This window comes from Bos mutus, chromosome 3, assembly GCF_027580195.1.
Source record: "Bos mutus isolate GX-2022 chromosome 3, NWIPB_WYAK_1.1, whole genome shotgun sequence".
Lineage (NCBI taxonomy): Eukaryota > Metazoa > Chordata > Mammalia > Artiodactyla > Bovidae > Bos > Bos mutus.
This window is the reverse complement of record NC_091619.1, coordinates 49,841,895-49,858,870: the sequence shown is the minus strand read 5'-3', so window position 1 is coordinate 49,858,870 and position 16,976 is coordinate 49,841,895. Positions and strand designations below refer to the sequence as shown.

General features: G+C 39.2%; 2 protein-coding genes across 2 annotated transcripts in view; both read left to right on the top strand.

Annotated features, from left to right (window-relative positions):
- Positions 1 to 4,357, top strand: part of EPHX4 (epoxide hydrolase 4) — a 36,967-nt gene extending 32,610 nt beyond the window's left edge. The window contains exon 7 of the mRNA XM_005894671.2: positions 3,886 to 4,357. Within this exon, the coding sequence (XP_005894733.1) occupies positions 3,886 to 4,117 (232 nt within the window). The 3' untranslated portion in view covers positions 4,118 to 4,357. The remainder of the gene's footprint in view (positions 1 to 3,885) is intronic.
- A 2,596-nt stretch (positions 4,358 to 6,953) lies between these two features.
- On the top strand, positions 6,954 to 8,600 carry LOC102268140 (lysophosphatidylcholine acyltransferase 2B). The gene has a single exon (XM_070368699.1). The coding sequence runs from the start codon at positions 6,954 to 6,956 to the stop codon at positions 8,598 to 8,600; it is 1,647 nt and encodes a 548-aa protein (XP_070224800.1).
- The last annotated feature ends 8,376 nt before the right edge of the window (positions 8,601 to 16,976 follow it).

Sequence of the window (16,976 nt, the reverse complement as noted above, 5' to 3'; positions counted from 1 at the left end):
CCCACTCCAGTACTCTTGCCTGGAAAATCCCATGGGCGGCAGAATCTGGTAGGCTGCAGTCCATGGGGTCGTTAAGAGTCGGACGCGACTGAGCAACTTCACTTTCACTTTTCATTTCATGCATTGGAGAAGGAAATGGCAACCCACTCCAGTACTCTTGCCTGGAGAATCCCAGGGATGGGGGAGCCTGGTTGGCTTCCATCTATGGGATCGCACAGAGTCGGACATGACTGAAGTGACTTAGCAGCAGCAGCAGCAGCAGAGTTTATAAAGAATGTCTCCAAATCAATAAGGAAAAGACAACCCAATCAAAAATGAGTAAAGGATATGAAATGGCAATTTGCAGAAAAGGGATCTAGGGGCTTCCCTGGTGGCTCAGTGGTAAAGAATCTGCCTGCCAATGCAGGAGACACAGGTTTAATCCCTGGTCCCGGAAGATCCCACATGCCTTGAAGCAACTAAGTCCATGTACCACAGCTGTTGAGCCTGTGCTCTAGAGCCCGGGAACCACAACAACTGAGCCCACCGCTGCAGCTACTGAAGCCCATGTGCCCGAGAGCCCGTGCTCTTCCACAACAAGAGATGTCACCACAATGAGATGTCTTAACACTGCAAAGAAGAGTAGCCTCTGCTCACTGCAACTAGAGAGAAGCCTGCATAGCAACAAAGACCCAGCACAGCCAAAAAAAAAAAAAAATATATATATATATATATTTTTTAAAGGATCTTCAGTAACATGAAAGATGCACCACCTTAGTAGTGGGACATAGGTTTTACTGCTTGCGATAGAGACCTAAAGTAACAGTGGCATTAAAAACGTTAATAGTCTAAGGCTGATATGGTGGCTATATTGTGTGCAGTCATCAAAGCTGTTAGGTCACTCTTTGGTCAGAGATCTCGGTCTTTCTATTTTGTTATTCTGCCATCCTTCATATGTTGTCCTTATCTGTGTGGTTCAAGATGGTTTAACAACACATCTGCATTTCAGTGAGTGGAAAGTGAGAAAGGGAAGGGGCAGGCATATTGGACACAACTTAGATGATGCCCAAATCATTTCTCATAAACCACATACCCTCACTTTACTGCAAGAAACCTGGGAAACATAGTCAGTCTTCATTCTGGATGGTCCTTTGTCCAGCTAATAATTGGATTTTCTATCACTGTGGTAGAAGGGAAGAAGTTTGGGAAGCAGTCTCTACCATAACAGGTAAACAAAGTATTTTACACTCATTTGATTGGGAAAAAAAAAATTAAACTTTTGAGAACAAGTGTTGGCAATGATATGGTACAAAGCAAATTCTTATATGCTGAGAGTAGAGCATATGGTCAGTTTGTAAAAACAACTTGTAATATTGATGATGTGCATATTCTCTGAGGTAGCAAGTCTGTTTGGGGGATATACTGAAAGAAACCTCTCCCACATGGGCACAAGTGGATGGTTACAAGAATGAGATCAATATTATTTAAATTATCAAAATAATTGGAAGTTTTAAAATGCCCAACAAGAGAATGAATCAATTGTGATCCATTGTATATGTAGTCATACAATAGAATTGTATACAACAGTGAAAGTAAATGAAGTAGAACTACCTGTATCAAAAAAGAAAAAGAACTACATGTATCATCAATAGATGAATCTTAAAAATATAATCTTAAGGCACAGAAGCAATTTGTGAAAGGATATCTGCAATCTGACACTATTTAATAAAGTTTTTAAACTATGTACTGTTTGAAATACATATGCTGTATTTGGGGGGACCTGACAAATAGCATCCCTTTTTCCTGCCCAGTTTCTGAATCAGTTGAGAAATCACATAGGAGTTAGCAGATGAAAACCAAAACATGAGCTTCATGACCCATAAAGGATAGATTGAAGACTGTGGCCTTCATATTAAATGAGAACTGAAATGGTCTTGATAACTGTTGCCAGTCTAAACTTTGTTCACCTGTGGGAAAATTTGAAGGGTAAACTCACATCTCCTCAGCCCCCAGTCCGTTGGCTCCCTCGAATCTGATAAGCGAGGGAAGGAAAAAGAGAGTAAATCTCACCTCAGGACATATTATTTTATATACTCTCTTTAGTCCAGAACCCTGAATCAACAACTATCACTCAGCAGCCAGGGACGGGGCAAGGATCAAGGAGGGTTTAAGGAAAATCTCTCCTAAAGGAAACTAAAGAAATGAATGAGAAGTATCCTAACACTTATAACCGTCTCATGGGGATGGTAAGAACCAGATTTGACCTAGTTACTATTCCTAAGCCCTGTCTAACTCCCCAGGGACTGTAGCCCTCCAGGTTCTTCTGTCCATTTACCTATTCACAAAGAATTTAATTTTTAGGAGCATTACAACCAAATGATGGCCACTTGCATGGAGTCAAAAGTTAAGTCTTTGGTGGACATATATGATATCCTGCACATTCCAATAGCATCCTATCAACCCCAAATAGACACACATTAGGGCTTTTCTATAACTAGTGAAAATATAATCCAGTGCTAGAGAGTGTCTAGTTAGATGTTCATTCTCATTCTTAGTTAACAGCGGTGAAATTAAGACCATCCCACCTTTCTGAAAAACAGCTTAGCAGAAGGTGTCAAAAGCTTTAGAAATATAGAATTCAAAAAAAAAAAAAAAAGAAAGAAATATAGAATTCCACTTCTAGGGCTCTGGCCTAAAGAAGTTATCTGAAATGCCAATAAAGATTTGGGCACAAAATGCTCATTGTAGCATGTAGCTTCACGTAAAACATCCTCCTCTTCTTTTAACTGATGCTATAATCTAAATATTCAATTATACAGGAAGAATCAAATCATTTATGGGTTATTATGCCATAAAGTAATGTTTTACAATTATTTTTGAAAAACCTTGTGAAATAAGAAAGTTATAATTTAATATAGAATTTGTATATGTATATTGTGTATAAACTGTATATTTGCTGTACTTATGGTTTCAACTATATGCATAGAAAATGACCATCTTTTAAATGATGCAATTATGCATGTTTTTATTCTTTATATTTTTTAGTATTTAAGAAAATATATAATGAAAACTTTATATTTTAAAAAGAATCTCCTTGAAAAATAACTATAGTATCATGTAATATTTAAAGCTCATTCCATATATATTTTTTGTCTTTTCAGTTCTGATTTTCACATAACATGCATTAGATTATCCAACAATTAAAATATATTTAAACAGTAACACTGCTTAAAAGCTCCCTTTTATCACACCATTCAGAAATTCTGGTTTCCTTTTAAAGGAAATTATTCTTCAAGTGATGAATTTCATATTTAATTTATAGCCTTCATTATCAATTTTGCCATCCTCATCCAATTAAAACTTTTATCTGGCCCTTTGCTAAATAGACCTTTAAATTTTTTATGACACAGATTGATTGCCTAATGCAGTGTTTCTCAGTCATGTATTTATTTATTATCTTTCTTTGAGGCACACAGGCTTCACTGTAGTTGTGGCACAGGCTCAGTAGTAGCAGCATATAGGTTTCTTTGCCCTGTGGCATATGGGATCCTAGTTCCCCGAACAGGGATCAAACCCACGTTCCTTGCTTTGGAAGGTAGACTGCTAATCATTGGACCACCAGGGAAGTCCCCTCAATCATTTTTTGTCATCACCTCCCTTCAGAGCCTTTTTAGACATTTTTTCATAGTTGCCCCCATCCCATAAAATTTTAATATATGTTTATGTGTATATTCATGGTTTATATCTAAAAAAATGTAAATTTTTTCACTCTCCCAAGAACTAATTTTCACCCCTTTGGTGGTGATACTGCCTTCCTTAAAAATGTATGGCCTAGAGAAACATTTTGGGAAAATGTTATTTTAACTCTTACAATGAGTCTCAAGCCCATGTGTTTTGTTTTTATAGCTGCCTGCCTCTCAAACATCACATGGTGATCACTCCAACATTACTGCTGTGGGGAGAGAAAGACGCATTTATGGAGGTTGAGATGGCTGAAGTCACAAAGATTTATGTTAAAAACTATTTCAGGCTGACTATTTTGTCAGAAACCAGTCATTGGCTCCAACAAGAACAACCTGACATCGTGAACAAATTGATATGGACATTTCTAAAAGAAGAAACACGAAGAAAAGATTGACTTTTTCTATGAGGAATCTATAATGGAATCTCCAAATAATTTTTAAAAATTGTTCATCAACTTCTTTAAGCTTCATTAGGAAAAAATTGTTTTAATGTGCTTGTATCCTGACAAATGATATTGAAAAAAATCTGAGAATGTGTGAACTTGTTACATAATGTTGATTTTCTTTTGTTGTATTTTGCACAGAAAAGCATTTGCCTTAAAATGTATACACTTGGACAAAAAGGAAGTTGGAGAAAGTGGCTCAATTTTGGTTTTTTTTGCATTCTTTACCTTGTTAATATATGGTGCCTTTTACAAATGTATATTAAAGATTAGCTGTGCCATATTAAAAGGCAAACGTGCAATGGTATAAATTTTCATTTTATTGTTCAAAAGTTCTTTTTACTATTTTTTAACCATTAAAAAATTCTGTTATCAAATATCTTGGATTTATAGTATATTTATTAGTTTGAAAGCAAATATGACAAGGTGAATGTGCATCTTAAAATAGGCCATAAATACTACTTACACTGGGAAGAGTAACAAGAGAGGATATGAAGATTCTTATATTTACATACATAGTTATTAAACATTATAGGGAAGCAAGTCCATTAAATTATTCACCTTAATTCTCTAGCTAAATGGGTGAGAGATTTAGGAAAAGGATGAAAATGTCCTTCTGCCCCATTTAAAGCAAGAAGAAATGAATACTGTACTTCCTGTGTGCACTAGAATCTCAGCTCCACAGGGCAGAGACTTGTTTCATTAACTGACACAATATCCAGCATCTAGAATAAGAGCCTGATTCTTTGTGTGAACTCAAATATTTGCTAAATGAATAAATAAATTATCTGATACACTGTTAGGCACTGTGGGGAAAATATGAAAAAAAAGTAACATCATAATATTGATCTTTCCCTTAAGAAGTATACACAGAATGCATGTGTGCATGCTAAGTTGCTTTAGTCATGTCTAACTCTTTGTGACCCTATGGACTGTGGCCCACCAGGCTCCTCTGTCCATGGGATTCTCCAGGCAAGAATACTGGAGTGGATCCCCCCTCCTTCAGGGGATCTCCTTGACCCAGGGATCAAACCAGTGTCTCTTATGTTTCCTGCATTGGCAGGTGGGTTCTTTACCACTAACACCACCTGGGAATGCAGTTAAATTAAACAAGTGTTCAAAAGAGTAATGAACAGTACAAATAAGAGTGGGAAAGGATTTCCCTGGTCCAGTGGTTAGGACTTGACCCTTTCACTGCTGGGCCTAGGTTCAATCCCTGGTCAGGGAACTAAGATCCCACAAGGGTGTGGCCAAAAAAAAACAAAAAAAGGGAAGAATTACAAAATAGAGGATGATGCCAACTTAAGAGATTACTACTCATTCTCTTGGGCTGCTCTCATTTGGAATGGGAGACAGCCAGTAACAATGCCAATTCATGGCTTTTTAGAGTCTACAACTGTGTTCCTAATGTTTCCCTCACTAAGCATAGTTCTGAGAAGTGAAAGAACTAAGTGGAATGTCTTTAAATATTCTTATTATCGTATCCTAGCAACATGTGTTTACCAGTGAAAGCCCAGTTTTCTATATACACTGTGGTATATGAGGTATTTCTACCTCCTAACATTGCAAGGTAGGGAGTATCACCACTTTAGAGATGTAAAAATGAGACTGATCACTGCCTACAGCATAAGAGTCAGAACCAGGATCTGACCTAGATTCGTTTGGTTGTAAAGTCCATAATCTTTCCACTTAGATCACTTTCTGTTTAAGTCTTTGGTATCCATACTGCTTTTCCTATTTTATGGGTAACCTGGTATATTCCAATAATTAGAAACATCTTTCAGAAACCTACAATTTGACTTTGAATTCTGAAGGAATTTAAATTAGCAAATAGCAAACAGGAATATTTGATATAGCAGATGCTACAGAGAGCCTATTTCAACCAACTTTGATTATGCTTCCCTCTTGATCATTTTCAAAGGGCAGCAACTAAGGAACAAGACTTTATTGACTATGTGTTGTGACACAATAAAGTAATCCTGACTTATTTTAACGAAAACCTGTTTCTGACAAATGTGATTTTAAGGTTTCTTGTTGTTGTTACTTATGTCACTTTGGAACGCTGACCAGTTCATCTGGACTAATATTAAGAATATGGGTCAAAACGTGCCATGACTGATCCTGGCCTATGATAATGGTGTTTTCTAATTTTCATTGTATGTTTCCATAGAAGAGTGCTTGCAACAGATATAAAGCCTCAAGGGTGCCATCAGTTAAACATAGTATAAAGAGACAGTCCAAAAAAAAAAAAAAAAAAAAAGAAACAGTCCTGTCTCTGCAGAAATCAATTTGTAGGAAGAGTAAATAAATTTGACTTACCAATTGCCAAAGCATCTCACAGTAAGCAAACTTGACTGGTAAAGGCATTTAAATTAAAAAAGTTGTGATTAACAAATATTCATCTATTTGATAGATCCTTAGTAGGTATATAATAGACAACAGAAGTTGTTATGTGAAAATAATTTACTAAGCATATATGTCAAAAGGAGGCCATTTACAAAAAAGCAGAAAAGATTGTACTGTTGACATGGTTCTAATTCTCCTGTTACATCATTTACCATTTTTGATTCTTCTGATTTTAAAGGTAATACATCATTTCCTATTAACTCACAATTGCCTCAAAGCGTTCCACTTATGTGCAAACAAAGAGCACTTAAATATAGGGAAGGGGTGCACTCCGGGGGCTGCCCCCAGATCCAAGCTACAGGCACCCTGAGACCGGAAAAGTCGGCCTCATGGCACAGCCCACTTTGGACTTCGAGCCTGGGAAGTTGGACTCGGGCCTGCGATGTTGAGCTCCAGGTCTCCGCCCTCGGACCCCGAGTCTGCGGTGTTGAGCTCCACGTCTCCGCCGTTGGACTCTGAGCCTGCGATGTTGAGCTCCACTTCTCCGCCGTTGGACTCTGAGCCTGCGGTGGTGGACCCCAAGGCTGCGTTGGAATCCGCTTTCAGCCGAGAGACGAACAAGTCCCTGTTCCCGCCGGCAGTGGAAAACCCCTTCGTGCAGCACACGCATATCAGCGCGTGGCGCTGGGCCTACATCGTCCTCATGGGGACCGTGTTGGTGCCTGTGCGGGTGTCCTGCATTGCCTTCCTCTTCATCTTCCTCTGGCCCGTGGCTGCGCTTTCCACCATAGGCCGTCGTGCTCAACCAACCAAGCCGGCCAAGAACTGGAGAAGACTGGCGCAACCAACTTTAAAGTTCTTGTTTCAGGTGACTTTTTTTTTAGCAGGGTTCCTGGTTAAAGTGAAAGGGAAAAAAGCCACCCGAGATGAAGCCCGCATCTTCGTGGCAGCCCCGCACTCCAGTTTCTTTGATGCGATCGCCTGTGTCGTGGCAGGGTTACCCTCAGTGGTCTCTGCGAGTCAGAACGTGAATATCCCGGTGGCTGGGAAATTCTTATTGTCAACGCAGCCGGTGCTTGTGACCCGAGATGACCCCAATTCCAGGAAGACCACACGGGAGGAAATCCTGAAGCGAGTGACATCTAACAGACAGTGGCCACAGATCCTGATTTTCCCAGAAGGAGTGTGTACCAACCGCAGCTGTCTGGTCACTTTTAAACTAGGGGCCTTCTCTCCAGGGGTGCCTGTGCAGCCCGTGCTGCTCAGGTACCCAAACCCCCTGGACACGGTGACCTGGACCTGGCAGGGGTTTACGGGCTTCCAGGCCTGTATGTTGACCCTGAGTCAACCATTCACCAGGGTAGAAGTTGAGTTTATGCCTGTTTATATTCCAAACGTCCAAGAGAAAAAAGACCCTGTCCTTTTTGCCAACACAGTGAGGATCATCATGGCCAATGCTCTTGGGGTGCCCGTGACAGACCACACTTACGAAGACTGCAGACTGATGATTTCTGCAGGTAACCTTCAACTACCTATGGAAGCTGGTTTGGTGGAATTTACAAAAATTAGCCAGAATTTAAAGTTAGATTGGGATAATATTCATCAGTGCTTGGATAAATATGCTGAAATTGCAGTTGCCTCCAAAGGAGGGAAGATAGGAATTGAGGAATTTGCAAATTATTTGAAACTCCCAATTTCAAAGCCCTTGCAACAACTTTTTGCCCTCTTTGACAGGAACAACGATGGCACCATAGACTTCAGAGAGTATGTGATAGGTCTGACCGTCCTATGCAATCCTGTCAACACTGAAAAGATTCTGCAAATGTCATTTAAGCTTTTTGATCTTGATAAAGATGGTTTCATAACTGAACAGGAATTAGCTGCTATACTTCGGGCAGCTTTTGGAGTACCAGATCTTGATGTTTCCACACTCTTTCGGGAGATAGCTGGACCAAACTCAGACCGCATTTCATACAGGACCTTTAAGAAATTTGCCCTGAAGCACCCAGCATATGCCAAGTTATTTAGTTCATACTTAGACCTCCAGGCAGCCTATGTCTATTCATTACCACAACCAGTACAGGCTTGATGATTGCATTCAGATGTTAAAGTCAGCCCTGAAAATGGTGAAAGTAACATCCAAGTTAAAACTATAATTGAAATAAAAATTATCCTTTGAGGAAAAATACAATGGTTTTTATTCTAAGTGGCCTGTACACTTAATTATGATATTTAAAGTTTACTTAAGGAATATATATTTCAATTTGATTTTATAGTACCTAATTTTCTTCTTAAGATAGTAAGTTTGTTTCAGTGTGGTCTAAAGGTAGAAAAATAAGAAATCTCCTTATAACTTTGTTCACTCAGCATGGTGCCTTTATTATTCTGCTTCAAGTAAGTAAAATAAGTAAATAAGTAAAAATGAAGTGTCTTCTTTTGCTAAAGTAAAGCCAGAGGAACATTATAGCCCACCACCTCTCCCTCATTGTTGCAGAGAAAATATCTCATTAAGAGCTCTATTAGCAATAAATACATTCTTGCCATCATTATTCTCTCCAAAAAGGATTGGATCTGCTGCATAAAGCCTTCTTTGCTCTTTCTCAGAGTGGCCCAATGTCCATATTTATAAGACAAAATAAAAATAAACATTAGGAAGATACAGTACTGGTAGTACCATTGAAACAGTTATAAATGGCATAGCTGCCTGAACTTTTTATTTATTTATTTTTAAGCTATGAAAGTGATTATTGAGAATGTGAAAAGAAATCACAAAACACTGCAATATCTGGAAAGCTAACTAATAGACATCAGATCAGATCATATCAGTCATTCAGTCGTGTCCGATTCTTTGCGACCCTATGAATCGCAGCACGCCAGGCCTCCCTGTCCATCACCAACTCCCGGAGTTCACTCAGACTCACGTCCATTGAGTCGGTGATGCCATCCAGCCATCTCATCCTCTGTTGTCCCCTTCTCCTCCTGCCCCCAATACCTCCCAGCATCAGAGTCTTTTCCAATGAGTCAACTCTTCTCATGAGGTGGCCAAAGTACTGGAGTTTCAGCTTTAGCATCGTTCCTTCCAAAGAAATCCCAGGGCTGATCTCCTTCAGAATGGACTGGTTGGATCTCCTTGCGGTCCAAGGGACTCTCAAGAGTCTTCTCCAACACCACAGTTCAAAAGCATCAATTCTTCGGCGCTCAGCCTTCTTCACAGTCCAACTCTCACATCCATACATGACCACAGGAAAAACCATAGCCTTGACTAGACGAACCTTTGTTGGCAAAGTAATGTCTCTGCTTTTTAATATGCTATCTAGGTTGGTCATAACTTTCCTTCCAAGGAGTAAGCATCTTTTAATTTCATGGCTTCAGTCACTATCTGTAGTGATTTTGGAGCCCCAAAAAATAAAGTCTGACACTGTTTCCACTGTTTCCCCATATATTTCCCATGAAGTGGTGGGACCGGATGCCATGATCTTTGTTTTCTGAATGTTGAGCTTTTAGCCAACTTTTTCACTCTCCACTTTCACTGTCATCAAGAGGCTTTTTAGTTCCTCTTCACTTTCTGCCATAAGGATGATGTCATCTGCATATCTGAGGTTATTGATATTTCTCCCAGCAGTCTTGATTCCAGTTTGTGTTTCTTCCAGTCCAGCGTTTCTCATGATGTACTCTGCGTATAAGTTAAATAAACAGGCTGACAATATACAGCCTTGACGAACTCCTTTTCCTATTTGGAACCAGTCTGTTGTTCCATGTCCAGTTCTAACTGTTGCTTTCTGACCTGCATACAAATTTCTCAAGAGGCAGATCAGGTGGTCTGGTATTCCCATCTCTTGAAGAATTTTCCACAGTTTATTGTGATCCACACAGTCAAAGGCTTTGGCATAGTCAATAAAGCAGAAATAGATGTTTTTCTGGAACTCTCTTGCTTTTTCTATGATCCAGCAGACGTTGGCAATTTGATCTCTGGTTCCTCTGCCTTTTCTAAAACCAGCTTGAACATCAGGAAGTTCACGGTTCACATATTGCTGAAGCCTGTCTTGGAGAATTTTGAGCATTACTTTACTAGCGTGTGAGATGAGTGCAATTGTGCGGTAGTTTGAGCATTCTTTGGCATTGCCTTTCTTTGGGATTGGAATGAAAACTGACCTTTTCCAGTCCTGTGGCCACTGCTGAGTTTTCCAAATTTGCTGGCATATTGAGTGCAGCACTTTCACAGCATCATCTTTCAGGATTTGAAATAGTTCAACTGGAATTCCATCATCTCCACTAGCTTTGTTCGTAGTGATGCTTTCTAAGGCCCACTTGACTTCACATTCCAGGATGTCTGGCTCTAGGTCAGTGATCACACCATTGTGATTATCTGGGTCGTGAAGATCTTTTTTGTACAGTTCTTCTGTGTATTCCTGCCATCTCTTCTTAATATCTTCTGCTTCTGTTAGGTCCATACCATTTCTGTCCTTTATTGAGCTCATCTTTGCATGAAATGTTCCTTTGGTATCTCTGATTTTCTTGAAGAGATCCCCAGTCTTTCCCATTCTGTTGTTTTCCTCTATTTCTTTTGTTATAAATACAGAAATTCTGATAAATTCTGTTATGTATGATTCTCAGCAAAAGCAGAAAAGTTTATAGTTGCATGTTCTGCATTACTGAGAATATTCCTTCCATTCTGACTAGGCACTCATGAAAACTGAGGCTTCTACTTACTTTTTTGTACTTTCTTCATTATCCACATACTCCCAGCATCCTTTGCTATAAATCTTCACAGAGTGATGTGATCTTGAGCCCTAACCCTTCATGTCACTTTGTAGGACAAATCAGTGAAGTATTCTTAGAAGCCATTCCTACACCAGGACAGGGAACTACAACTTATCCAGATGTAGAAGTGATTTTGAACCAATAAATATGCCTTGCTAACTCAAACTACTGTATCCACAACTCAGATTGTGGCTGAATCCCCAAAATGCCTACAGCCACTCAATGCCACCAGATATGAAAGGACATTTGACTAAAGAGAAAGAGTCTTGATCACTTGTAGTCAAAATCTCTTACTTTTGCAAACCTTACAAAAACATACCCAAGTAGACACATTCCTAGGGCTTTGCACCTACTAGAGCTTTGCAAGGGCTTGTGCAAGTGGGGTCCCTAAAGCTTAAATGTTATTAGTTAGCTTCCCGGTATTTCAAAAGAGTAGAAAGAAGAGATAAGAATGGGAGAAAGGTAAGCAGATGGAGAAAGCTTAAGGAAAGGGAAAGAAAAAAAATCAGATTTTGAAATAATTTCCATGCAGTTCAGATTTGAGAAAAGAAGATGGATAAGTGGCATTTCATAATCCACACTATTTTAGTCCAATCGGGCTGCTATAACAAAAATACCATAGGCTGGGTGCCTTAAACAACCAAAATGTATTTCTCACAACTCTGGAGGCTGCAAGGTTTAAGATCAGTGCACTGGCAGATTCAGTGTCTGGTGACAGCCTGCTTCTTGGTTCATAGATGTCTTCTCACTGTGTACTTACCTGGCCAAAGGGGCAGAGGGAGCTCTCTGAGGTCTCTCTTATTTATTTTTTCTAATTTTTATTTTTGGTTGTGCAGTATAGCTTGTAGAATCTTATTTCCTCTAGAAGTGCTTGAACCAGTGCCCTAGACAGCGAAAGCACATAGTCCTAATCACTGCACCTCTGTGGCATCCCCTGGGCACTAATCACTCTTAGGCAGCCTCTTCCCTTGAGACATAATCATCTCCCCCTGGGGATGATCTCCCCTATCCCCAAATACCATCACATTGGGGATTAAGTTTCCACATATGAATTTTGGGAGGACACAAATATTCATTCTCTAGCAATCACCTAGCTTGATAGTCCCATGAAAATAGTGCATACATATGTAATTAAAATACAGTAATTTTGTTTTAATTTTTATTTATTTGGCTGTACCGAGTGTTAGTTGTGGCATGCAGGATCTTTAACCGTAGCATGTGAACTCTTAAGATGTGGCCTGTGGCATCTAGTTTCCCGACCAGGGATGAAATCTAAGTCCCTTGCAACAGGAGCCAGGAGTCTGCTTAACTACCAGGGAAGTCTCTACAATGATCTTTTTAAATGTACTGGAAATTACTCATTTAAATAAGAGATTTCACTTAAAAAAAGTTACCAAGGTGTATTTTTATTCAAACAATGGTACTATAACTCAAATATTCAGTAAACTTTGAAATTATTTCTAATTAGATAGTGAGCTTTACAAAATATGGGCTTTCCTGATGGCTCAGAGGTAAAGAATCCACCTGCCAATACAGAAGACATAAGAAATGAGGGTTCAATCCCTGGGTCAGGAAGATTCCCTGGAGAAGGAAATGGCAACCCACTCCAGTATTCTTGCCTGGGAAATCCCATGGACAGAGGAGCCTGTTGGGCTGCAGTCCATGGGATGGCAAAAGAGTCGAATACGACTTAGTGACTAACAACATACAAAATATCAGAGTCATTATTTCATTATACTCTACAAAATGTCAAACACAGCTTTATCTAAACTCTCTAACATTTTTTATTAAAGTATATTTTATATACAATATAATATAAATAACAGGTATATATATAGTGATTCACAATTTTTAAAGGTTATACTCCATGTATAGTTTTTATAAAATATTGGCTATATTCCCTGTGTTGTACAATATATTTTTGTAGCTTATTTTATACATAATAGTATACTCTTAATCCCTACTCCTATTTGCAACCCTGTCTCTCTCCCCTATGATAACCACTAGTTTGTTTTCTATCTCTGTAAAAGGTAACACTTAAAATAATCTTTTTATTGTAAAATGCATACAGATTAAAAACTATATCAAACAAATCTGTAGCTAATAATAATTACATGAGTATATTATATATTATAAATATAATCTATTTTAAGATAAACACTGTTGCAGCTAACTCAGATCCGATATTAAAATTTTTCCAGCCTACAAGTTCCTCTATGCCCCCAGTCATAATTACAATCTCTTCCTTCTTCCCCAAATTAGATTATTTTCTTGATTTTTATAGTTTCGCTTCCTGTATCTCTTTACATTTTTATTACCTAAATATGCATACTTTGATACTGTGATGGTAAATTATATATGTTGTGAAATAATAGAAAATATGTATTGGCCTTTGCCCCAGTCCCTAACACAAAGTTTCTAAAAACTCTTATATTTTCCTAAGTGATAAGAGGATTAGGTTTCCCAGGTGGCAGCTAGTGGTAAAGAACCCATCTGCCAATGCAGGAGACATAATAGATGAGGGTTCAGTCCCTGGGTTGGGAAGACTGCCTGGAGGAGGGCATGGAAATCCACTCCAGCATTCTTGCCTGGAGAATCCCATGGACAGAGAAGCCTGATAGGCTAGAGCCCATAGGGTCGCAAAGAGTAGGACACAACTGAAGCAATTTAGCACACGTGCAAGAGAATTAGGAGCATCCTTAGTTTTAATATTTGGTCTTCGATTCCCATTCTTGACATAGGGTTTTTAAATCCCTTGGGATTTTGTGAGTGATAGGAGACTCTTTTGTTCTTTTGAGGTGACTCTTGGGCTTCTGGATGGGGGCTAATCACCAGAAAGACCAACCCATGATTAGAAGCTTGAAATCTTCACCCCTTCATTCTCTAGAGGGGCTGGAAAGAGAGTTAATGATCAGTCAACTTATGTGATGAAGCCTCCATAAAAAACTTCAAAGCATAGATTTTGGAGAGCTTCTGGGTTGGTGAATACATGGAGGTGCTACCAGAGATGCACAGTCAGAGAGGACATGGAAGCTCTGTGCCCTTCCTATATACCTTGCCTCTTTCCACTGGATGCTTACTTGTATTTTTTATCACATCCTTTTATAATAAACAGGCAAACAGTAAGAAAACTATTCCCCTGGGTTCTGTGAGCTGCTCTAGCAGATTAATTGACCCCAAGGAGAGGATTATGGGAACCTTCTATTTCTAGGTGATTGGTCCGAATCACAGCAACAACCTGGACTTGCAATTGGCATCTGAAGGAGGGAGCAGTCTTGTGGGACTGAACCTTTAACCTGTTGGATCTGATGCTACCTCCACATAGTGTCAGAGTTGAGTTAAATTGTCTGGCATCCAGCTGGTATCACAGAATTGGTTGGTGTGTGTAAAACGCTCCACACATTTGGTGTCAGCAATGTTGCGAATGTGGTGGTAGTGTGAGAGTAAAGGAGAGACACACAAGAAGAGAAGAGTGAATATCTTCTAAACATATGTCTGCTTGGTTAGGCCATGGTACCCATATATCAGTATTTGGTCAGTCATTATTCTAGATGTAAAGGTATTTTTTTAGATGAGATAAACATTTAAGTGAGTAGATTTTGAGTAAAGCATATGACTTTCTATAATATGAGTAGGTCTTTCAGAAAGGATAATTTACATAAGATAATTAAACATTTATTCTGCCTTGGCAGTATGAAATGTATATCTGAATATCCAGTATTTCTAATAGATGAGGGAGAATTCTTCTTTACAAGAAGATTTCCAGCAAATTTCTATCAAATAAATGTAGAAAGAGTGATAGAATTATAAAATGATTTTACTCCACAGTTAACCGATTAGAGTGAGTCTTCAACAGATAAAACTATCAGATGAAAATTAATGATATATTTTAGCAACATTAAACTGGGGATAACTAAAAATTATGTGCCTTCTGATTTGATTCAAAATGAATTACTTCTTGTAGAAGGCAGAATAATGCCTGCTCCCTCTGCCCCGAAAGATGTCCATGTTCCTAATTCTAGCATCTGTGAATGTGTTAGGTTACATGGCAAAGGGGAATTAAGGTTGCAGATGGAATTAAGGTTGCTAGTTAGGTGGCCTTAAAACAAGGAGATTCTCCTGGATTATCCACTTGGTCCCCAGTAATCACAGCGGTCCTCAAAAGAGGGAGCAGGAAGGAGAAGAAGACTTCAGGATGATGCAATGTAAGGACTCAGCGGGTTAGCTTTGATGATGGAGAAGCAAAGCCAAGCACTGAGGAACATAGGCAGCCTTGAGAAGCTGGAAAAGGCAAGTAAACTCTGCCCTAGGGCCCTCAGTAAAGGATGCAGCCTGGCCCAAGCTGGATTTTAGCCCAGTGAGATCCAAGTGGGACTTCCAACTTATAGTAAAAAATATGTATTGTTTTTAAGCCACAAAGTCCGTGGTGATTTGTTAAAGCAGCAATAGAAAACTAATATATCACTTATAAAATTGTTTTTGCTAAAAAGTTGAACTTGAATATAATGAACCAGAGATCAAATTATCAACATTCACTGGATCATGGACAAAGTGAAAGAGTTCCAGAAAAGTATCTACCTCTGCTTCATTGACTACCTAAAGCCTTTGGCTGTGTGGATCACAACAAACTGTGGAAAATTCTTAAACACATGGGAATACCAAGGCCACCTTACCTGCCTCCTGAGAAACCTATATGCAGGTCATAAGCAACAGTTAGAAGTAGACATGGAACAACTGATTGGTTAAAAATTGGGAAAGGAGTACGTCAAGGCAGTATACTATCACCCTGCTTATTTAACTTATATGCAGAGTGCACTCTCCTGCGTACTCAGTCGGTCAGTCATATCTGACTCTTTGTGATGCTGTGGACTGTAGCCTGCCAGGCTCCTCTGTCCATGGGATTCTCCAGGCAAGAATACTGGAGTGGGTTGTGATGACCTCTTCAGGGGGATCTTCCCAACTCAGAGATCAAACCTGATTCTCTTATGTCTCCTGCATTGGCAGGGGGGTTCTTTACTGCTAGCGCCACCAGGAAGCCTGTATATGCAGAGTACATCATGTGAAATGCCAGGTTGGATGAGTCAACCATAAGCTGAAATCAAGATTGCTGGGAGAAATATCAACAACCTCATATGCAGATGATATACCACTCTAAATGCAGAAAGTGAAGAGGAACTAAAGAAACTCTTGATGAGAGTGAAAGAGGAGAGTGAAAAGGCTGGCTTGAAACTCAGCATTAAAAAACTAAGATCATGGCATCTGGTCCCATCACATTATGTCAAATAGAAGAGGGAAAAGTGGAAGCAGTGACAGATTTTATTTTCTTGGCTCTAAAATCATTGCGGATGAGGATGGCAACCATGAAATTCAAAGATGCTTGCTCCTTGAAAAGAAAGATATAAAAACCTAGACAGCATATTAAAAAGCAAAGGCATTACTTGGCTGACAAAGGTTCGAATAGTCAAAGCTATGGTTTTTCCTGTAGTCAGGTATGAATGCTAGAGTTGAACCATAAAGACGGCTGAGCGCCAAAGAATTGATGCTTTCAAATCATAGTGCTGGAGAAGACTCTTGAGAGTAGAGTCCCTTGGACTGCAAGGAGATCAAACCAGTCCATCCTAAAGGAAATCAGTCCTGAATATTCATTGGAAGAACTGATGCTAAAGCTGAAGCTCCAATACTTTGACCACCTAATGGGAAAAAC

Bases quoted from the DNA above. Each gene is read 5' to 3' on its own strand.
- LOC102268140 (XM_070368699.1), top strand. From the start codon at position 6,954: ATGTTGAGCTCCAGGTCTCCGCCCTCGGACCCCGAGTCTGCGGTGTTG.